This window comes from Dunckerocampus dactyliophorus, chromosome 2 (genome assembly GCF_027744805.1).
Source record: "Dunckerocampus dactyliophorus isolate RoL2022-P2 chromosome 2, RoL_Ddac_1.1, whole genome shotgun sequence".
In the NCBI taxonomy this organism is placed as follows: domain Eukaryota; kingdom Metazoa; phylum Chordata; class Actinopteri; order Syngnathiformes; family Syngnathidae; genus Dunckerocampus; species Dunckerocampus dactyliophorus.
In genome coordinates this window covers 50,346,769-50,366,186 of record NC_072820.1, presented here as the reverse complement: position 1 = coordinate 50,366,186, position 19,418 = coordinate 50,346,769, and the positions used below count along the sequence as shown (strand labels likewise).

Below are 19,418 nucleotides of genomic sequence, written 5' to 3'. Positions count from 1 at the left end.
CATCTGGTCAGGATGCCTCCCGGACACCTCCCTGGGGAGGTGTTCAGGGCACATCTGACCAGTAGGAGGCCTTGGGGAAGACCCGGGACACGTTGGAGAGACTATGTCTCTCACCTGGCCTGGGAACACCTCAGGATCTGCTGGGAGGAGCTGGACGAAGTAGCTGGGGAGGGGGAAGTCTGGGCTTCCCTGCTTAGGCTGCTGCCCCCGCACCCCCGCCTCGAATAAGCAGTAGATGGATGGATGGATCCACACAATTGTTTTTCATTCTTTAATATGACCATGATAAATAAAAACAGAATAACTGAAAATGAACATAATCATTCTGATATAATTGTAGTTTCCAGGTTAATCATTTTTTGTGGAATGTCTCGCTTATAATATTAGTAAGGAAGGTCCGATATTGGCTTTTTTGCCGATATCCTACGTTGTCCAACTCTCAATTTGACATTACTCGATACAGATACCGATGAGTGTAACATCACATCTCCTGTCGTGGCCGCCTTTCAAGCAGCTCCGTTTGTTTATTCAAGCACATGTTCACGTGCCACGAGGGTGACGTCCCGCATCGGTCTGATTCCCTGTCCACCCATCGATATGGAGGCGGCAGAGGCACGGCTAAGATGAAAGTCAGGCGGCTAGCGAGGAAGTGGAGGTTCAAGCCGTCGGTACCTTCTGTTATCACGGGAAACGTGAATTCACTATCGAGCAAGTCGGACCAGCTGACAAAGAACATGAAGACCTTCAGGGAGTGCAGCTTATTTGCGCTTCACTGAATGGCTAGCGTCCCAGATGCTAACGTGGCGCTAGCCGACTTCAGGACAGTCGGAGCAGCCAGGAACCTGAGGGCCTATGGAAAGCATAAAGGGGGTGGGCTTGCACTGGCCATGTCAACATTTCATAAAAACCCGATACCGATTCATGCCAGTATCGGCCCTCCGATATTATCGGACATAGTCAGATCAAGAAAATGCAATAATCATTCTCAAAAATGTCTTGTTTGGAAATCACGAGATTATCTCATTCAATACCAGAGACGTATTTATTCATCTTTGACGTTTATTTTGCGCGAGACGCAAAAAGAGGTGATGAGGCAACCGCACAGTAAAAGATGTTACTTTTAAAAGCAGCTTTAAGCCATAAAAACAACCACAAAGTGGCAGAGCTCAGCATGCATCTTCTGCATGTAAAAACACGCTCGACTGCAAGGAGGACGTGGAAGAGCAGAAGGTTGCGCATTGTAGGGACATTTTAAAGCATGCACACGCACACAGACTACGTGCACACACAGCTTAGTTCCAAGTGTGAAAATTGCAAATAGTTGGTGTCATATTTGTAAATAAATTATTTTGATGTTTTTGTGTTGGTGTAGTTTAGATGGTTGAGCTGTCACAGAAGCAAAACAGATTAGTGTCAAAGCCAAAGTTATGCTTGAAATGTATCTTTTCACAAAAAGCTGCTTTTCTCCCTTTTTTAGTCGGGAACTGATATTTCCCTGAAACGTCCCTATGTTCTACTGATGATTACACAAGAATGAGAAAAAGGTAGACGCAAACTGTTTTATCCTTATGAAAGACGGGAGTGTAATGTTTGTTTTGGTAGGTTCCATGTTTATATAACATACAACACAATAATGTGTGTGCCTTGAAAGATCAGTCCAGATGATCTAAAATGGCCGCTACTGAGGGGGTTGTCTTTTGAAAAGTGGATGGGCTTGAATGAGTTATTTTTCTTTCTTTCTTTTTTTTTTTTAAATATGAAGGTCAATAATGACCTTGATAATACTGCAGGGTTAAAGCATGATGACAGTCCCCCCCACCCCTAAACGTATTTGTAATTTGGGGTTATTGCTTCCATGGATTATGGCGCCTTAAGTTCCACTTCAGACCTGTAGGTGGCAGTGATGCATATAAATGCCAAAAAAATAGCACCATGAAGGAATTGGCTAAAGCGGTCCTGACATCCCGACGTACGTGATACCACGCGGGCTCCGCGATGTGTTGACCGTGGCCGGCGCGTAGAGGAAGTAGGCTATCGGAGGGGCTGCAAGGTGTTCCAGATGATTATGCAAATAGGCTTTAGCATCATAAACATCAAATGTTTTGCTTTTCAGTGAAATTGATGGACGACAGATATCAATTTCGGGTAATTGTCATTACGGGTTTGCCAGGTGAGCCCAATTAGAAGATACTGCAGATACTGCAACGCCTCGGACAAGGCATGAAAACGTTCAATCATTCACAAAAACGTTCATAGTGAGGAAATTCAAATGACAGCCGTGATTGTGCTGATGACGGCGTAACGACAAAGCTTTCTGCCAGACAAATGAATGTATGGCATCAGGAGTACCCGCTGAGAAGCCATTACACAGCAGCACACGGGTATTTGAAGCTGCTGCTGCCTCTGAAGCCCCATGAACCTCAAGGCGGAGGATCCTCCACAGGTTGCAGTTCTGCATGAACAGACTACTTGGCCACTCTAACCAGCAAGGAGGCGGCCGAGTCATGTTTTGGATGGGAATCATTGGGAGAGCGCTGGTAGTCCCTTGATGGTCATTGAAGGTGTGAAAATGACCTCAGCAAAGTACGTAGTGTTTCTGACTGATCACTTTCTTCCATGGAACAATAAACGACCGTCATGCTTGACATCTCATGATGCAAAGACCATCTACCTCTTGTCATTGGCCATCAGAGAAAAACATCATTTGCATAATTAGGAACACGGTGTGCTTACAGAGCAAGTGATTGGGGACACCCACCAGCATGACGCTCGCCCTTGCCAGGTGAGGCACATTAATGCCGGATGCGCCACGTGAGCAGCCGCCGTGCGCCCACGGAGGTCGGGAGAACCGGAGCGTGCAGCTGGAGGAGGCGCCGCCGTGCCCGAGCAACATACACAAAGTACGACACACGCACACATCACGTCACGGCACTCATCCTCTTCCTCGCCCTTGCCACCTGGCTGGAGATTATCTTGTGTTTGGGGGGAAAAATAAAACCAAAAACCAAACATCTGTGAAATAGAATCCATCAATGACAGAAATAATGACTTTTTTTTACCACAAGGAGAAATAAAATGTTTATTTGAGCGTTTTTCTTTTGCACACTAATAATAAAATGTCAGCAGAGTCCTCCGGGCGGTGGTCACCACCCAGTCACATTTAGTACTCAATATAGTCATTAGAAATAAAAAGTCATCATCATCATAATAATAATAATAATAATAATAAGTAACAGACCAATGAATGTGCTTCTGGGGAAAAGAGTGAAGCATCCAGGAAGGTTTGTGCTCCGTCGCTTCCTGTCCTTTCATTTAGCAAAAAGAAAAGCAAAAATGAAAATCAAGCATTAAAGCCGCGGATCCAGCAGGTGGCGGCTTTGCGCTCGTCTGTGATTGACAGCCGAACATGGAATGGAGGAAGTAGAAAACAAGGCGTGGTCTGAACAGTTGGGATTCCCAGCGTACCGGCGACGACGTCTTCGTGTTTTGGTCCTGATGTGTGAAGCTTGCTCAATCACGCGCTTTGACCGCAGCCCGTTTGCTAACGCTCTTTTTCTTCACAGTATTTTTTTATTTATTTTTTTTAGCCTGAGCGCTCCAACGCTGCAGGAAAAAAGACAACTTCCTTGTGTGTGTGTGTGTGTGTGTGTACATACAGTATTTCTATATATATCATGGCTTTCGTTAAATAAAAATAGATTTCTCTGAAAGGCTTGTGTTGGGGTGGTGACGCCTCCATGCTAATGTCCAGCTTAGTTTGCCTAACATCTATTGGATTTTTTCATATACTTTCATACAAATCAAATACAAACTGAAAGCAGCTCGCTAGCTGAGCGTGGACGCTCACGTCCTGCGACAGGCTCCGCCCCCCGGCACCGCTGCCTACGGTACGGTAAGTAACCTTGGAAGAACTTTGTAAAAGAGCCGGTCTGTGACACAATGACATCAGTGCAGCTTGGATGTGGTGTAAAAACAGAAACAGACTTAAGGACGAGTGGTTTTAAAACTGGCAAAGTGTGAGATGCGTGTTTTGGCAAAAAAACTAAAAGAATGGTTGTCGCCACACCGCATGAAGACACTGACGTGTGTGTGTGTGTGTGTGTGTATGTGTGTGTGCGCGTGATCTCCCTTCACACACACTCCTCGGCCGACATCAGGAGGGGGTTGATGTATTCGAAGCCCTCAAACTCGGACTGGTCGATCTTCTTCACCACGTCACTGCACAGAACAGAAGCACACATTCATTCATTCATTCATTCATTCATCGCTTCACAGCCAGTCCATCCATGGATGAATAAACATGGTGGAATCTCACTCGTCGTCAGGCGTGAGCTGGATGGGCTCGTTGGTGAACTGGGCGTCGAAGTTATCCAGTCCGAATTCGCCGGAGATGTTGGGCTTGAACGGCGGGACCACCTGCTTTTGCTCCAGCTGCACACACGCACACGTGCGCACACACGCGCACACCCATGTTATCACATGGAAAATATTTTGGTTCCACATTTTAAAAAATGAAAATAAAAAAAATGTAATTACCCATTTTTTAAACTCTTTTTCTTACCAAATGTTATTTTTCTTAGCAATTTACAAAGTTATTTTTGTAAGTAAACCTTTTACTACCACATTTTTAAAATGACAATGGCAATGTTTTGTTATTTTGTTATTGTTCCATTCTGACTTTCTGGTTATGTTTTTTTCTGTTTGTTTGTTTGTGTTCAAAATAACTGAGAAAGTTCCGAAGATTTGGATGACGTTTTCAGGAATTGTCGGCCACGGGTTACGGAAGAGGTGGTTACATTTGGGGTGATCCAAAATCCCAAATTAAACATTTTTCCAAATTTGTCCTTTGCGGAGGTTAAATAAAAGTGCTCCCCCTAAAGGCCACGGGATGCATGACAGGACAAGCATTTAGGTTACTGTGTCGTGTCGTGTCGTGTCGGGTCGGGTCGGGTCGTGAGCGGCGGCCGGGACTAAAAGGCGTACATTTAGTAGAACAAAGTGTTCATATGAGGCGTGATGCTGTCATACGTGTCAGAGGGACAGTGCAGCATTGCCCCCCTTTTCATAGCCGTCTCAGGCAGTGCCTGTTACATCACGTTAACAGGTTATTCTCCTACATGTAAGACTATTCTCAGAAATGTTAGACTATTTGCGGAATCTCAGATTACGGTAAATTAATGACTTTAATCTCGAAATATCAGATAAAAAACAACAACAACACTCACGCGTTGTAGTAAATCACACTATTAAATACGCTTTTTTAACGGATGGTACCACACAATTGTACTATTTGTGTATTTTTTACATATGAAGTTGTAAGAAAAATGACCTTGAATAACTAAAATGAACATAATGCTGATTTAATTGCTGTTTCAAGCCTATTTTATTTTTATTATTCATCATTTTTGGGGAAAGTTTTAGCTATTATTAGTCAACAAAATGTGGCAGAAAACAAAATAATATAAAAAATGAGTTTGCAAATTGCAGTATGACTACAAAAAATATGGAGTTGATGAAATAATGTTGCTCTTAAAGAAATCTGAACAATAAAATAGTTGGATTGTAAATGAAAGGAAATGACGCGTATGAAAGGTCAATCATTGGTTGTTATTTCCTTCTGCTGCGTGGAGACAGCAGCTTCTCGAGGCTGCTGCGCTGGGACGTGAAGTGAGAAGGTCGGAAGGTCACTCCCAGTGAAGTACGACATTTCAGTCTTGGCTTTGGAGTTATTTTTAGTTCCAGTCGAGAGTCGTGGTCAGACTCCAGTCGGTCACTTCTGAGAAGTTTTACAGAAGTGCGGGTGACTCACAATGCTTGCGCGCAACAAAAGCCGCGAGAGGCGGCGTGGGCGGTTAGCTTAGCGTAGCGGAGCGCCGGCGTGAATGAAACCCGTGAGCTCATGCGCTCTCCCGACTTGTGCGGCCGATCAGTCTCCTTTCACTTCCTTCCATGCCGGCGCCGGTTTCCTGTGCGAGCATGTGCTGCATGAGCTCACGCTGACACGACCCTCGGAGCCCCCAAGCCTGCACGTAAGAGCTGACCTTCCCTCATCACCCCAATCAATACATGTCTTTTCCTTCCTGATTGCCTTTTGATGACGATAAAAGTGATGAATAGTTGAGCAAAGTAAAGCTAAAAGCTTCATGGAGCTGCTGTATGTGTCACATGACACGCACTTGGCCAAGCGTTAGACAGTCTGACGTTTTAGTCTATTACACCATGAGACATGCCATAGCAACAACTTCAGAGTAGTCAGTGTACAGCTTGTATAGCAGCTCCCCGGTGCCTCCATCTTGGCACTACCACCTGCTACTCACTTGCGTATTCAGACATGGACTGCCGCGAGTTGACTCATTTTCTACACAAGCTGCACATGGACTCTTCTAAATTACGTACGAGTTCCCTTCCTGGACTGTCATGAAAGTCAGGCTTTAGTGCAAGTTGGTTCGATTGTAGCTTCATGAAGCACATATACAGTCCTAAAAACACACGTACAAGAATGAAATCAAACGGCAATGAAGTCATAAAATCGAAGAGAAGAAAAGGTCCTAAAAGGTGCCGGGCTCCAAAAGAAGTGCGACCGTGAACACCAAGGCTGCTCTAAACGCCCACTGAGAGACGGAACTACCAGCAGAACACCCACCAGTTCCCACTCCACGTTTCTGAAGAAGGGGTGGCCCATGATGTCGGCAAAGCCCGTCTGGGGGTGGCAGCCCAGACGCTCCTTGGGGTCCTGTGGGGGGTAATGTGACAACAAATGGTAACAAGGCAGAGGGGTGAGAAGGTATGTGAAAATATCACATGTTTCTCAGCATGACCCGTCTTACCTTGTTGAGGAATCCCTTGAGGACGCTGGCAGCTTTGACTGACAGCGAGCGAGGAATTCTGATCTGTTTTTCCAAGATGACTGCAGGAGGGGAGAAGACACAGAGGTGAGATGGACGCCGTCTCCCGCAGGAATGAGGTCACACTACGTGCACGACAACACGGCTACAGTGGCGTCACAGCGTGTTGGCCCCCTTCCTGATTTCTTATGCTTTTGCGTGTTTGTCACACTTGAACGTTTCAGATCACCAAACAAATATGAATATTAATCAGCAACAACTCAACACTCAAACCTTTTATTATTAAGGGAGAAAGACAAATTCCAAACCCACACGGCCTGTGCACATGCAACTGATTGACCTTAAAAATGAGGTTTTTTTGAAACTTGAAAAGAATTTGAAGTAATATATTGTAAGAACGGATATATATTCTATCTAGACACATATATAGCGTATTATGTACGCACACATTGACCACAATTACCGGTAGTTGGAAAATGATTTAAAATACCATAAGAATACTTCACTGCGCTTTATTTTGATAAGCATTCACCGGAATGGCCCGTCTGTCTTGCTGGCACTTGCGCATGTGACCAGATACGCGACACGTCTTGTGTTGACTTTCACTTTGTCTCTTACTATGAAATGTGAAATGTGTGGTCAACTGAGGACAGCTTGAAACGTGCTAAGCCTATCTACGCCAGCGTGTTTGACTTTGTGGCATTGTTGTTGACGTGCCTGGCGGGCGTTCTTCACCCGCAAGTGGCTGCTATGTTGACGGGATACATCAATCATCCATCATCATCACAATGTACTTTTTTAAAGTGTCGCTTAACGATGGTGTTATCACTCTGATACTTATGGCTTGTCTACAAAACACGAGTTGTTTGTTTGCACCTGAAACACATCACGCTTTAGACAGTGATGCTATCACAGGGGTCTCCTTAGTATTTTTACAAGTGTTCTTTTCAAACATGACGGCTGTATTTAATGACAAAGGTGGAGATGGAAATAAAGTACAATTAAAATACAACCCAAATAGATCACCTCTATTTTAGTTCTAAGAGCGCTGCAGGTTGATACACTCATGCTATCATGACCGTGACTTTTTCATAACGGAAACCGGAACCCGGGCCACGCCTACCAGCGGGACTTACCAAAAGAACTTTTTTACTTTGCATTATAGAATAAGGGACGTTTCCATAAACAAAAACACGTAAAATGAGGGACAATACAGGACATTCTGATTTTCCACAAGAATTTCCAGCAGCATTGGCATCCCCTGATGCAAGACAATGTACTTGGTGTAACTGTGTTATTTCACTGCTACTTCTTTTATTTTGAAGGCCTGACTTTACTGGCTGCAGGACGTGTTCAGCCGATGTTTCCCGGGTGTTGCCGAGTGGACCGGAAGCTGTGCTGCTGCGACAGAACCGAGCGGGACTTTTTTCTTTTTTTCGTGGGGAAAAATGCAGGAAACTATTGAAACAGGAAAGACGGGTAAAATACAGTCATTTCCTGGTTAAAACGGGAGGCGTGACAGGTATGATGAAGGATAGCCACTGCCCATACACGACTGTGGCACCTCTGAGACTTCACTAAAATGAGTAAAAATACTGGAATACATCATCATATGGCCACTTTCAACAATCAACACATGCACTGACACATTTTCCTGCTAACAGATGGTGTGCCTGCGCACACACACGCACACGCACACGCGGCAGCCGGGTACCTTGGAAGAGGTAGTCTTCTGTGTTCTGGTCAGGATTGTCGGAGCTGCCCACTATGTCAAAAGGAGAGCGACCCGCCATCATCTCAAACATCAGTACGCCCAGCGCCCACCAGTCCACGCTGAAGCCTGCGTACACACACACACAAACACGCGTACACACACACAAACACGCGTACACACACACACACACACACAATGGATGAGAGGCTTCACATCATTCCAGGTTTCTTCTTACCCTTCAATACTTTTCTCCCTCTGTTACTATAGTAACCAGTCCTGTGAGCAAAAAGATCATACATGCGTTCCCATGCATTTTTTAAAATTATTATTCTGCACTAAAATCACAAGTAGTGGAACAATAAATAGCTTACTGAAGTCTGACATTAGAGGCATTTATCTATCGATCACTTCCACACTGATGCCACATTACACGTGAATACAAGTGATTGGGCCAGTGGGAATAAAGCTACTTTGATGCAGGGAGGGTGTAAGGTATGTCATGTTATACGTTGGTAACCCCAAGGGTCAGGGGTGCCCTAAGGTTTTTGCCAGCCAGCGCCACATAGTGAAAAATGAAAGGATGCGGCTTTGCTATTTGGTAAAGCGACACGTGTAGATACGCTAACAAGTTCTATTGATTTCATATGTATATATTTGTCATAGACGTGAAAAAACACATAATTCTTATCAACTTAACTCTTTTTTCCCCATTTTACATTACAACTCAAATGATTTATTTGTTTTTTTCTTTAATATTTCAACTTTGTTACTAAAGTGACTTTTTCCTCATATTATTACTTAATTCTTGTGAAAGACAGGAGTCTTTGAAAAATGGCTGGGACTGAATGGACTAATATAGCATGTTTATCTTGGAGTGAACATGTGCATTCCAGCCAGCCCGCCCTCCTCAGAGTGTTTTCCGTGCAAGAGGCCTGCGATACTCGTGAGACCAAACAAAATGCGAGCAAAGCGCTGCATTTGCCAGCGAACTCTGTTGCTATGATACCTCGCTATTTGCACGGCCGTCAGTGGTGATGCAGAAACCGATGTTTCAGTGCTTTCATTTGCTACAACTTCTGAATACATTGATTATTTTTCCCGCCCACGTCCATGCATGCAGAAGGCATTCAGATAAGACTAATTCACTTCATTGGTGGATTCTGGTGGTCTTATTTGACCCACGTCAAAACATCTAGAGGAGAAGAACCAAAACAGCGTGTCAGGAGGAGGGGATTGGGTTTGTACGTCATTCTTCTCACCGTAATCTTCTCCTCGCAGGATTTCAGGTGCGATGTAATTGGGGGTGCCGCAGAAAGTGCTTGTTGTATCGCCCGGTCTCAAGCCCTCCTGCACAAACCAGAGAATAAACGGGTGAGATGAGCTTTTTTTTTTTTTATCCAAAAGTACATTTACAGATCCACACCTTGCACATGCCATAGTCTGTGAGTTTGATATGTCCCTCAGAATCCAGCAGCACGTTGTCCAGTTTCAGATCTCTGTAGATGATCCCCCGCTCGTGGAGGTAGTTGAGCGCCAGGCTGATCTCTGCTGAATAGAATCTAAAAGCAAAGAGGTCGGACCTTCCGTCATCACAAAGCGGCAAGAGCGCCGAATGAGAAAGGAGGCCAAATGCAAACGTGGCCCAACCTTGCGTGTTCCTCTGGAAGCTTCCTTTGTCTCTGCATGTGGAACATGAGGTCGCCACCGTTCACGTATTCAATAACAAAGAAGAGCCTGGCAAGGAAGGTTACAAAGAAGTCATCCCATCACACAGACTCAACTCTCTGCTGGAACCGCCAGCACGACAGATGTAAGAAGTCACAAGACCTCAGTCCAATTCAAAGCAGAAGGCATGTCTGTCACATGACTCGACCAGTGACCAATGACTGCCTGGATTATTGTCTTGCATTGTTCATTTCTTGTGTGACATTTGACAATGTTAGAAAGTCTCTAAAAAAACAGTTAGGACATTTTGAGCCTGATGCCATCTTCACAAAGTAGCTGACACTCGTGTGTGGACTGTATTGGTCGTTGTCCTCATGCTTAACTTCTTTTTACACTTGCATGGCCGTTAAGAATGCTCAAAGGTTACTAATCAACAGCTGCTAAAGATGTCATGAGGAAAACATTGGAACCTACATCTTAAACTGTCATCTTTACAAAGCAGGTGAGACCAATACGTGTGGTCTGCACTCATGCACGCTCTTTTTACAATTGTTTGATTGGTCAATGTTTCTAAAAGCAGTTATAAACGGTGTCATCGGGATAACAGTTACAGACATTTGAAGCTACATCTTAAAATGTCATCTTCACAAAGAGCCCGAGACTCAAACGTGTGGTCTGCACTCGTGTACTTTCATGGTAAACTTCTTTTTTCCACTTGCATGACCGTTAAGAATGCTCAAAGGTTACTAACCAACAGCTACTAAAGGTGTCACGAGGGTAACAGTTACAGAGATTTGAACCTAATGTCTCCTTCACAGAGCGCCTGAGATGCACACGTGTGGTCTGCACTCTTTTATGTTAAACTTCTTTTTTCACTTGTATGACACGTAAGAGTGGTAAAAAGTGACTTAAGAAAGTTAGAAAAGAGTTTGCGTGTAGAGGACAGCCACGTGTTAAAAGGAAACATCATGTCTTTGAGACTGCACTCACCTGCTTTCTGTCTGGAAGCACGAGTGCAGGCCCACCAGGAAGGGGTGATTGGAGGCCTGTTCGAAAACGTGTTTTTCTGTCTGAACCCAGTCGATGTCCTGGAAGGAGAAGAAGAAATCCCACACATTCCAATATGAGTGTTGCCTTCAACAAGATGAATAAGCGGCGTGGAAGAGGGCTGATGGTACGTACCCGACGCTAGCGGCGCTGACGAGGCTGCGAGGGGGGGTGAGGGGGCAGCAAAACACTTCTGCCATTGATTGGCCGCCGCTTGTCAATTTGTCAATCACGCTAAGTGTGTCTAATCAAGGCTAACGACTCGCCTCGCCGGCGGCTACGCCAACGCGCGGGTGTACACCACCAATCAATTTTCAGAAGACACGATGCTTTATCTGCACCTGCTCAGAAGCGCTGATTGGGTCAAAGCGGTCTGTCGCGCGACGAGATATCCCAAGATGGATGTGCGGGCGCACGGGGGAGCCGGTGTGTTGTGCTAAGAATAACAGCGCCCGCTCGTTGTGCTAATTGCTTTCATTATACACCGCACGACGACTTCACTGCTAACTCCACTTCATCTAATTAGACGGAAGCGTTGTCTTACTGTCACACTGCACACGCTCCAAGCGGGCTTTCAAACCCGTGACGGCTTAAACATCCTCTCTGGTCACAACATCAGATTCATGATACATAAACCCCGCTTTTAGTGTAGTGGTAGATGACCAAAGGGCGCCTCACCAGGCTCAAGACAAAAGTGACACAAGAGAGAGAGACACTGACAAAGTGTGTGACGAAGGAATTAAGAGGCTGTTCAATTGTGATGCTGAAGAAGACAACTTTAGTGGTTTTAGTTCCCAGGAGGAGGAGGACGATGACAATGAATGACTTTTCTGGTAGGCTACTGCTTAAAGGAAAAGTGCACTTTTTTTTTTTATTTTGCCCATCATTCACAATCCTTATGTTCATGTATTTTGGATTTTGAGCCCCACAAAAGTAATGTAAAATAGTGAAGATCACACAACACTGTACAATGTATCGCCACTTTCCTGCATCACCTTTTCGCCAAAGCTAAAACAAATCACTTTAATTCCAAATGTGGCTCATGTATGAAGAGTTTTGGGTCGAGCTAACTCCATTTCCACACAGGATAAACACAAAGACAAAAAACACCACACAGACAAGTCACATTTCCTGTGGCTCACCTCGTCGTCGTTGACCAGCTCCTTTTTGACCACCTTCATGGCGTAGATGCGTTCCGTCTTCTTCAGCTGCACCAGCAGCACTTTGGCGTAGCTGCCGCGCCCGATCACCCGCAGCAGGTCGAAGTCTGCCAGGCCCAGGCTGGAGGGCGACTTGCCCGTGTCCCGGCTGTTCCGCGCCTGGGGATGGAAAGACGGATAGCGGCACGTTGAAGAATAAGAGGACAACAAGTGACAATCTGACGTCCATTGGCCTCTCCCAAAGCCCTTCTATGTATCAAGACTGTCAAGTGAAGTCATTATTGGATCTGTACATGCAGTAGTAGGGATGCAAGTGGTTCAGTATGCACCGAGATCAGGGGTGTTATGACTGCATATATGCAATTTGGAGTGTGGCGTGGAGACCAACACAGCATGCAGCTGCACAGTGGCGGAGCTACGTGGTGGCCAGGGTCTCCGGCCACCCCGCTGGCCTTCTAGACATTGCAGGTATCAACTTATTGCCCCCCCCCCCATGTGAGTAATGGTCTCACCTTGGCCACCCCCAATGAACAATTTCTGGCTCCGCCACTGCTGCTGCACTAAGAGTGCTAGGCCGACATGAAAATAACGACACTCGATTTTCTTCCCTGGCACCTGAACAATCAGTGTAGAAACGACAAGATTCAATTCTATACAATTCAATGTGATATGATTCACCGGTTACATTTGTTGATGTACATTACAAAATAAACAAGCCACTTAAGTCATTAGAAAATAAGCACATGAAAGTGTATGTAAAGGGCTGTGCTTGTGTTTGATGATGCTGATATCTGTGTTGGAACATGCTCATATGAGACCCATAATGACAAAGGAAGTCATTTTACAGTAGCTTGATGGGACACTTTCTGTCCTTTACTACAGACCATCTTCCTCCCTCTCCTCTCCTCTGCAGTAACCAAGCGAGTCGTTTGGATAACATCCCTCGTGTATCTTGGTGCATCTATCTGTGTGTGTATGCATTCCCTATCATTCTGCAGAGCCCCCAAAGGCCCCCTCTCCCTCCCCCGGCCTCTCCAGGCCCAAACTATCGCCATTAATCAGCCTTCTGGTGTTAAGAGCTATGATAAAAGGTTACTTTATTAGCTCCAGCATAGGAAATCAATACGCACTGCAATGCAACGGTGCCTGCATCTGAATGCTCTCTCTACGTCTCACAGGCACATACACACACACACACACACACACACACACACACACACACACACACACACACACACACGGTGCATATCCTTCTTGTTTGCCTCTGAAACCGTTTGGCAAAAGCACCATTTCCTGGGATCCAATGCTGTATCACAAGTTCTGCCTGTACAATGATAATCTACAACTTACAACTTATAACTTATAACTTACAACTTCACGTCAAAAAATCCTACCTATCCCTTTAATATCTCATACCCTCTGCAAACATTTTGCACGTGTTTCTGGACACATGCTTCTGCTAATTTCCTTGTTTCTGTTGTTACCATTGAAGCCTTTTTACCTGCACTGGCGTCCCGTCTTTGCATTTTGGGGTCGTTGCCACACACAAACGTGACAAATGCATTATTATTATTATTATTATTATTATTATTATTATTATTAATGATATATTATCATACAATTAGTGGTTTATTTGGTCTCCAAAAACTGCATTGTTTTGTGACACAGTTAAATAAAAGTTTTTTTGTCCAGTCATGTTTTTTTTTTATTGTACTTTTCTTAAAGCTCATGTCTCGTGCATCGTCTCGTCTCGTGACACCCCTAGCAATGGGTGATTGTTTTGACACCGCTCCTGTATTGAACCTTTTGGACAATGTGCAGGTTTACATTTCCACCCATTCGTCAACACAACAAGCCCTGTTGACAGAGCGTGAGTCACCTGTGATGGGTTGAAAAAAAGAGAAGCGCTTCATCTCACCTCTTTCTCCTCTCCATCGTAAGTCAAGCTCTCTCTGGAGTCTTTATTCTGAGGGCCTGCGTAAGAGGGAGCGAGGGAAGGGTGTCAGACAGACAGCAGGAGAGGGGGAGGCAAGAAAATAGCAAGGAAAGAAAGAAGGTGAGAGACAGTCACGCGCTTTGTTCACAGCCCTGCTGGGCCTGAATCATTTCTCCTTTCGCTCGGGTAGAAAAATGGTGCAATTTCGCAACCCGACCTTGTTGAGAACACAGCACAAATAGGATGTGTACAAAAAAAGACAAATGCTCCATATCGTCACTGATGGGAACATCTTGGTGGATGATTGGCACTAAAAAGCAGCACACAGTGTTTGCACATGCCATTGTGTGGTTATCATTACCTGGCTGTTCTGTTTGGTCTAACTGATTGGATGGCTGTCCAGGCATGATTGGTTCCTAAACAACACCACAACACAACAACACACACAGACAGACAGAGAGGCTCAAGACGCAGAATTCAATGGGGGTGTGTGTAAAGCTTAATATTAAACTGGACGCCAATGAGCTAACGAGCAGCGCCCTCACCTGGATCATCGGCCGCCCGCACTCCACGGTGACCAGTTTATGGCACTTCTTGTGCACCAGCAGTTTGCAGTTGATGCACTTGTAGCCTTGTCGGCCCAGACCCCAGATTCGGTCCGTGCAGATGGCACAATGCGCTCTCTGTCCAGAATAAAGAGGGGGCAAAACAAGTGTCATCTTCCGAAGAACACTTTTTAAAGTTTTGCCAAAATGCATTTCCTTTGAGCAAACCATTTCATTGGAGGACAAGCGGCATAGAAAATGGTGGATGGCGCTGCAATGCTGCCTCTGTCCAACAGGGGGAGGCTGAGGACCCGCAGCCCAGAGCTCTGAGGGAGGCTGACGTCATTGCAGCACCCCAATGAATGCGTTGCTCAGACGCAATGCCTTATGGGAAAACTTTAAAATGTTGGGTGGGTTTTTCCCAATTTTAAACTTTAATTGGTTCATGTTTGTAGGTTTCTGAGGTATACCTTTGGAGTGTTAAGTTGCTGTATGATGAATTTAGTTTTCCTAAAGTGTTCTTCGTAAGAGGACACCGGGAGTCAGGACTGTTATGTTGTTATACATAATGACCTCCTGCGTTTTCCAAAGGGTTGACAAGCTTGTTGTGAGTGCACTGATAGCTCGTGATTGGCTCCTGCCCAAAAAAAGAGCTACCATTTCCTCACAGACTCGCGAGCGGCACAATATTTAAACAATTGGTAGTAGTTCTGAAGTAAAGGAGATGTCACAAGATTAGAATTTTGCCGCACTGCTGTATAAGCCACAGAATTCAAAGTTTAAGAAAAAAGTAGAGGCTTACACACCTGAATTTACAGTAATATTGGCCCGCCCCACGCAGTTGAACTAAAAATTTTCTGCGAAATGGCAGGCTTTGCTACACAGCAGGCTTCACTACACATCTTAAAATAAAGATCTGCCATCTATCCGTCAGTCAGGTACAGATGTGGGAGCTGTAAGTTCAATCATGTTTTCCTTCAGTGAATATGCTAACCTAGCATGATGTTGCTGCTAAAATGCAAGCGTAATGTGAGCGCTTTAGCATCACATACAATGATGCTCGTGTTGCCTGTCCCGCCCCACTCCTTAATGTTACCTTGTTCTATGTGATAAATGCCATTGATTACATTGGACACGATTCGGCAACCGCGTAAATTTGCTGGGGTGGGGGGGGTTCTGTACGAAAATAGGCAATTTTTTCCCCCCCATCTCCTTCACCTTAAGTCTGTAATCATTTATAAATATGTGATAATACGGGCAACGTGTACAGCATACACGTACCAGTCCACAATTTTGGCACATTTGATCATGTGTCATCACTTTGTGCGGCGGTCCTTGAATGCACCATTGTTACATGCTGCTATGTGAAAGTGAAGCTTACAGTATATACTGAATAACTTTCTCCAACACTGCCACAGCATAATAAATGCATGTGTTGAGGAATCATGGATATCCATCGTATCATTTCATACATGTGTGTAATAAGGCATATTTATGGCTTTAACCTACTTTGCGTGAACAATGGCGGGTCAAACATAGGCTACGTTCACACAGCAGAGTGCCATGCCCAATTCTGATTTTTTGTTCAAATCCATTTTTGATGTGGTCGTTCACACTGCCAACAAAAAAAAGAAGAAAAAAAAGTGACCTGTTAATGTGAACGCAAAGCATGCATGCGCACACACGCATGTCTGTGTTTACGACAGTACAGATTGCCACATGTGTGCGATACCACTTGGGGGGAGGGGCCTATAAAATACATTCCACATGTGAAAACTAGGGTTGGCAAGGCTAATCCATTAATGAGGCATTAACAGAAGTGTCCTTTAACGGCACTATTTTTTTTCACGTCCTGTTTGACCTTCGGCCCGCATCGTAGTTTGAGGGAACGCAGCGGTGACTGTGGAGCTACAAGTGGGAACAAATATTGAGTAATATGAGAAATGGAGAAAGAAGTTTAAGTTTAGCTTCAAAGCCCTGGCAGATGGCTCTCACAACAAGACCAAAGTTATTTCTATCTGCTGTCGCTGTGATTGGATTTGTCACAAAGTACGTCGCCTGCCAGGGAGAAGTGAGAAAGTACTGGAGCACTGCCGGTATTTTTTATTGTCATTTGTACAGTGGCACCTTGGCATCCGAGTGTCCCAATTATCTTGGCTGAATTTTTTGCTTTCAACTGCAAGCAAAAATTTGTGTTACGAGCTGTTATTACCGGCAGGCATAGCCGAGGACAGCTATCTGTGGTCTTGTGTCATTGTGAGCATGGCTGAAGGCCAGAATGGATGTAAACAGCATTAGCAGCGTGCTAGCTAGTCACCGGGAAAGATTGTCAACAGATCAGCAAAACATACGTACATTACAGCCATCTAATTGATCTTATCTATGATGTATTTTGTAAAACTAAGACAGGAACAACATCAAATGAAAAGCACGAAATGAACACACAGCCACCATCCACCAGTACCAACCTGGACTTTTCAGAGAACAAATATGCACATTAGCACTCAGTAAGGTCATCAATATCAGCATGTGGGAGCAAATATGAGGTGAAAAGGAAAAGGGTAAAAATACAGTATAGTAGTCTATCTGTGCAGCAAAGTTAGATGGTGCGTTCAAGGACCATCCAACAAAGTGGGACAAAACGCTGCTCGCATTAAACATGCAAAAACTGGGGGATTTCAAACTGTATATTATTTTTAGAATAAAATAATGGTCCATATTTACAAAATCGGCATCCCTGTACATAAAATCTGATGTAGTTATCGTAGTTGCGTATCGAATCATTTACCACAAAGAGATTTACGTGCCTACTTATTATATATAAAAAACGTTTCTATCTGAGATTCATTATGAGTTAACTATGGACAAAATGCAATTAATTGTGATTAAATATTTTAATAGATTGACAGCCCTGGTGAAAACTCTAAATGTGTTAACTTCTCACATACAATAACAAGGTATCCAAAATATCAGGAACAGCAGAAACTGTATGTTGTCATCACAGCGCAGTAGGATTTGCTATGAATACATCCCACAAACACAGGTTAACAGCACTGAATGTCATGTCGCACCCTGTTAAAGCGTTTGGCCTGAAAGGCATGGCCGCTGGCGTAGTAGAGCTTCCTCCAGCGCCGCGCTCCTCTCCGATATATGGACTCTACCAGGTGGCAAGAGAGGCGAGTTAGTTCCTTCAAAGCGGCTTTTTTACATTTTTTTTAAAGGGTACAAAATAAAGTAAAAAAAAAAAGAGAAAAACAAAGGGGAACTTACTGTCTTCGCCGGGACACGGCATGCCGGGTTTCTCTGGTACACATGGGAACACTGGGGGGGTGGAAAAGAAGCCGTGATTTCACCTCTTTCTCTGTTAATCATGGTGAACATCAGGGAGGCAGTCGAGACCACCTGTAGCAAACGTGTGTCGCCCCCAGGGTCTGACATTCATGGTGTTGCTGCGCCACACAAACATGACCTTACAGAGGCGTGTGCGTGTGCGTGTGTGTGTGTGTGTGTGTGTGTGTGTGTGTGTGTGATACCGGGGGCAGTGTGAGTCAGAGGCGAGGCGTGGGCCGCAGCCGAGAAGCTCATTAGCGAGTGGAACCTGGCAACCCCCCGCCACACCGTGGCGGTCCTCTCTTCCACACCCCTTCCTCCATGCATCCTCTGCTGCCATGCAGGCATATGCTGCACTCTTGCCCCTCTCCACCTCCAATTTGATTAAAAGTTAACATGAACCGCCCTGTCAACACTAGCCCCAGTCGTACGCACCCCGCCCGTCAATCAAACGTCTTACATGGCTCTGCAATGCATACACACAGTCGGCCCTGACCTCTGCATGCACGCCATTCTTTGTCCAGCGCAAGAACAGACACAAAGTAGCCATCCAAGGTGTTGTGTGCATCGTGAAACATATGTCTGACGTCTCCTCCCCATTTGTCTTCCACTGACACACACACAAACTTCATTAGGCACACCTGCATGTTCCCACAAAAATAAATAAGATAATGCTGTGAAGGAGAAATCTCCTTCCTTGTGGATGTCCACCACTTCATAGGGTCATCTTTGTAAATAAAAAAAAAAAAATCTTGCCTGCAGCTCTGCCAACTACCCGTCAGTCTGCTACAGACTTGGAAGCTGCACCTTTGATCATTTCGGCGGTTTTCCTCTGCCAATATGCTAACCTAGCATGATGCTGCTGTTAAAAAGGGTAATATTAGCACTTGCGCACGACATAGCTACAATAGCGTCGCTAACGTTTGTGTCATCCCCCCACTCCTTAACGCTTATGTTGTTGCATGTGATATATGGCATCTACTTATTTATTCATTTGAAAATTAAGACTAGTAGTAATGTTTACAAATTAACATGGCTGTCAAATGATAATTTTAAAAAAAGTCAGATTAATCCAATTAATTAATCATGATCAATCATCATGTCACACTACATTATGTCATATTACCTTATCATTTTCCTCTGTGTTTTAAACTAGCAAAGAGTACATTTGGAATA

The 19,418-nt window shown here is 44.6% G+C and overlaps 1 protein-coding gene across 1 annotated transcript in view; it reads right to left on the bottom strand.

Annotated features, from left to right (window-relative positions):
- Positions 1 to 320: 320 nt before the first annotated feature.
- Positions 321 to 19,418, bottom strand: part of prkci (protein kinase C, iota) — a 37,096-nt gene continuing 17,998 nt past the window's right edge. Inside the window, exons 4-18 of the mRNA XM_054758723.1 lie at positions 18,183 to 18,233; positions 17,984 to 18,069; positions 14,913 to 15,050; positions 14,729 to 14,783; positions 14,350 to 14,405; positions 12,414 to 12,590; positions 11,215 to 11,312; positions 10,207 to 10,293; positions 9,983 to 10,118; positions 9,819 to 9,906; positions 8,560 to 8,685; positions 6,828 to 6,907; positions 6,644 to 6,733; positions 4,316 to 4,431; positions 321 to 4,218 (exon numbers count right to left, since the gene is read on the bottom strand). Of these exons, the coding sequence (XP_054614698.1) occupies positions 4,131 to 4,218; positions 4,316 to 4,431; positions 6,644 to 6,733; positions 6,828 to 6,907; positions 8,560 to 8,685; positions 9,819 to 9,906; positions 9,983 to 10,118; positions 10,207 to 10,293; positions 11,215 to 11,312; positions 12,414 to 12,590; positions 14,350 to 14,405; positions 14,729 to 14,783; positions 14,913 to 15,050; positions 17,984 to 18,069; positions 18,183 to 18,233 (1,472 nt within the window). The 3' untranslated portion in view covers positions 321 to 4,130. The remainder of the gene's footprint in view (positions 4,219 to 4,315; positions 4,432 to 6,643; positions 6,734 to 6,827; positions 6,908 to 8,559; positions 8,686 to 9,818; positions 9,907 to 9,982; positions 10,119 to 10,206; positions 10,294 to 11,214; positions 11,313 to 12,413; positions 12,591 to 14,349; positions 14,406 to 14,728; positions 14,784 to 14,912; positions 15,051 to 17,983; positions 18,070 to 18,182; positions 18,234 to 19,418) is intronic.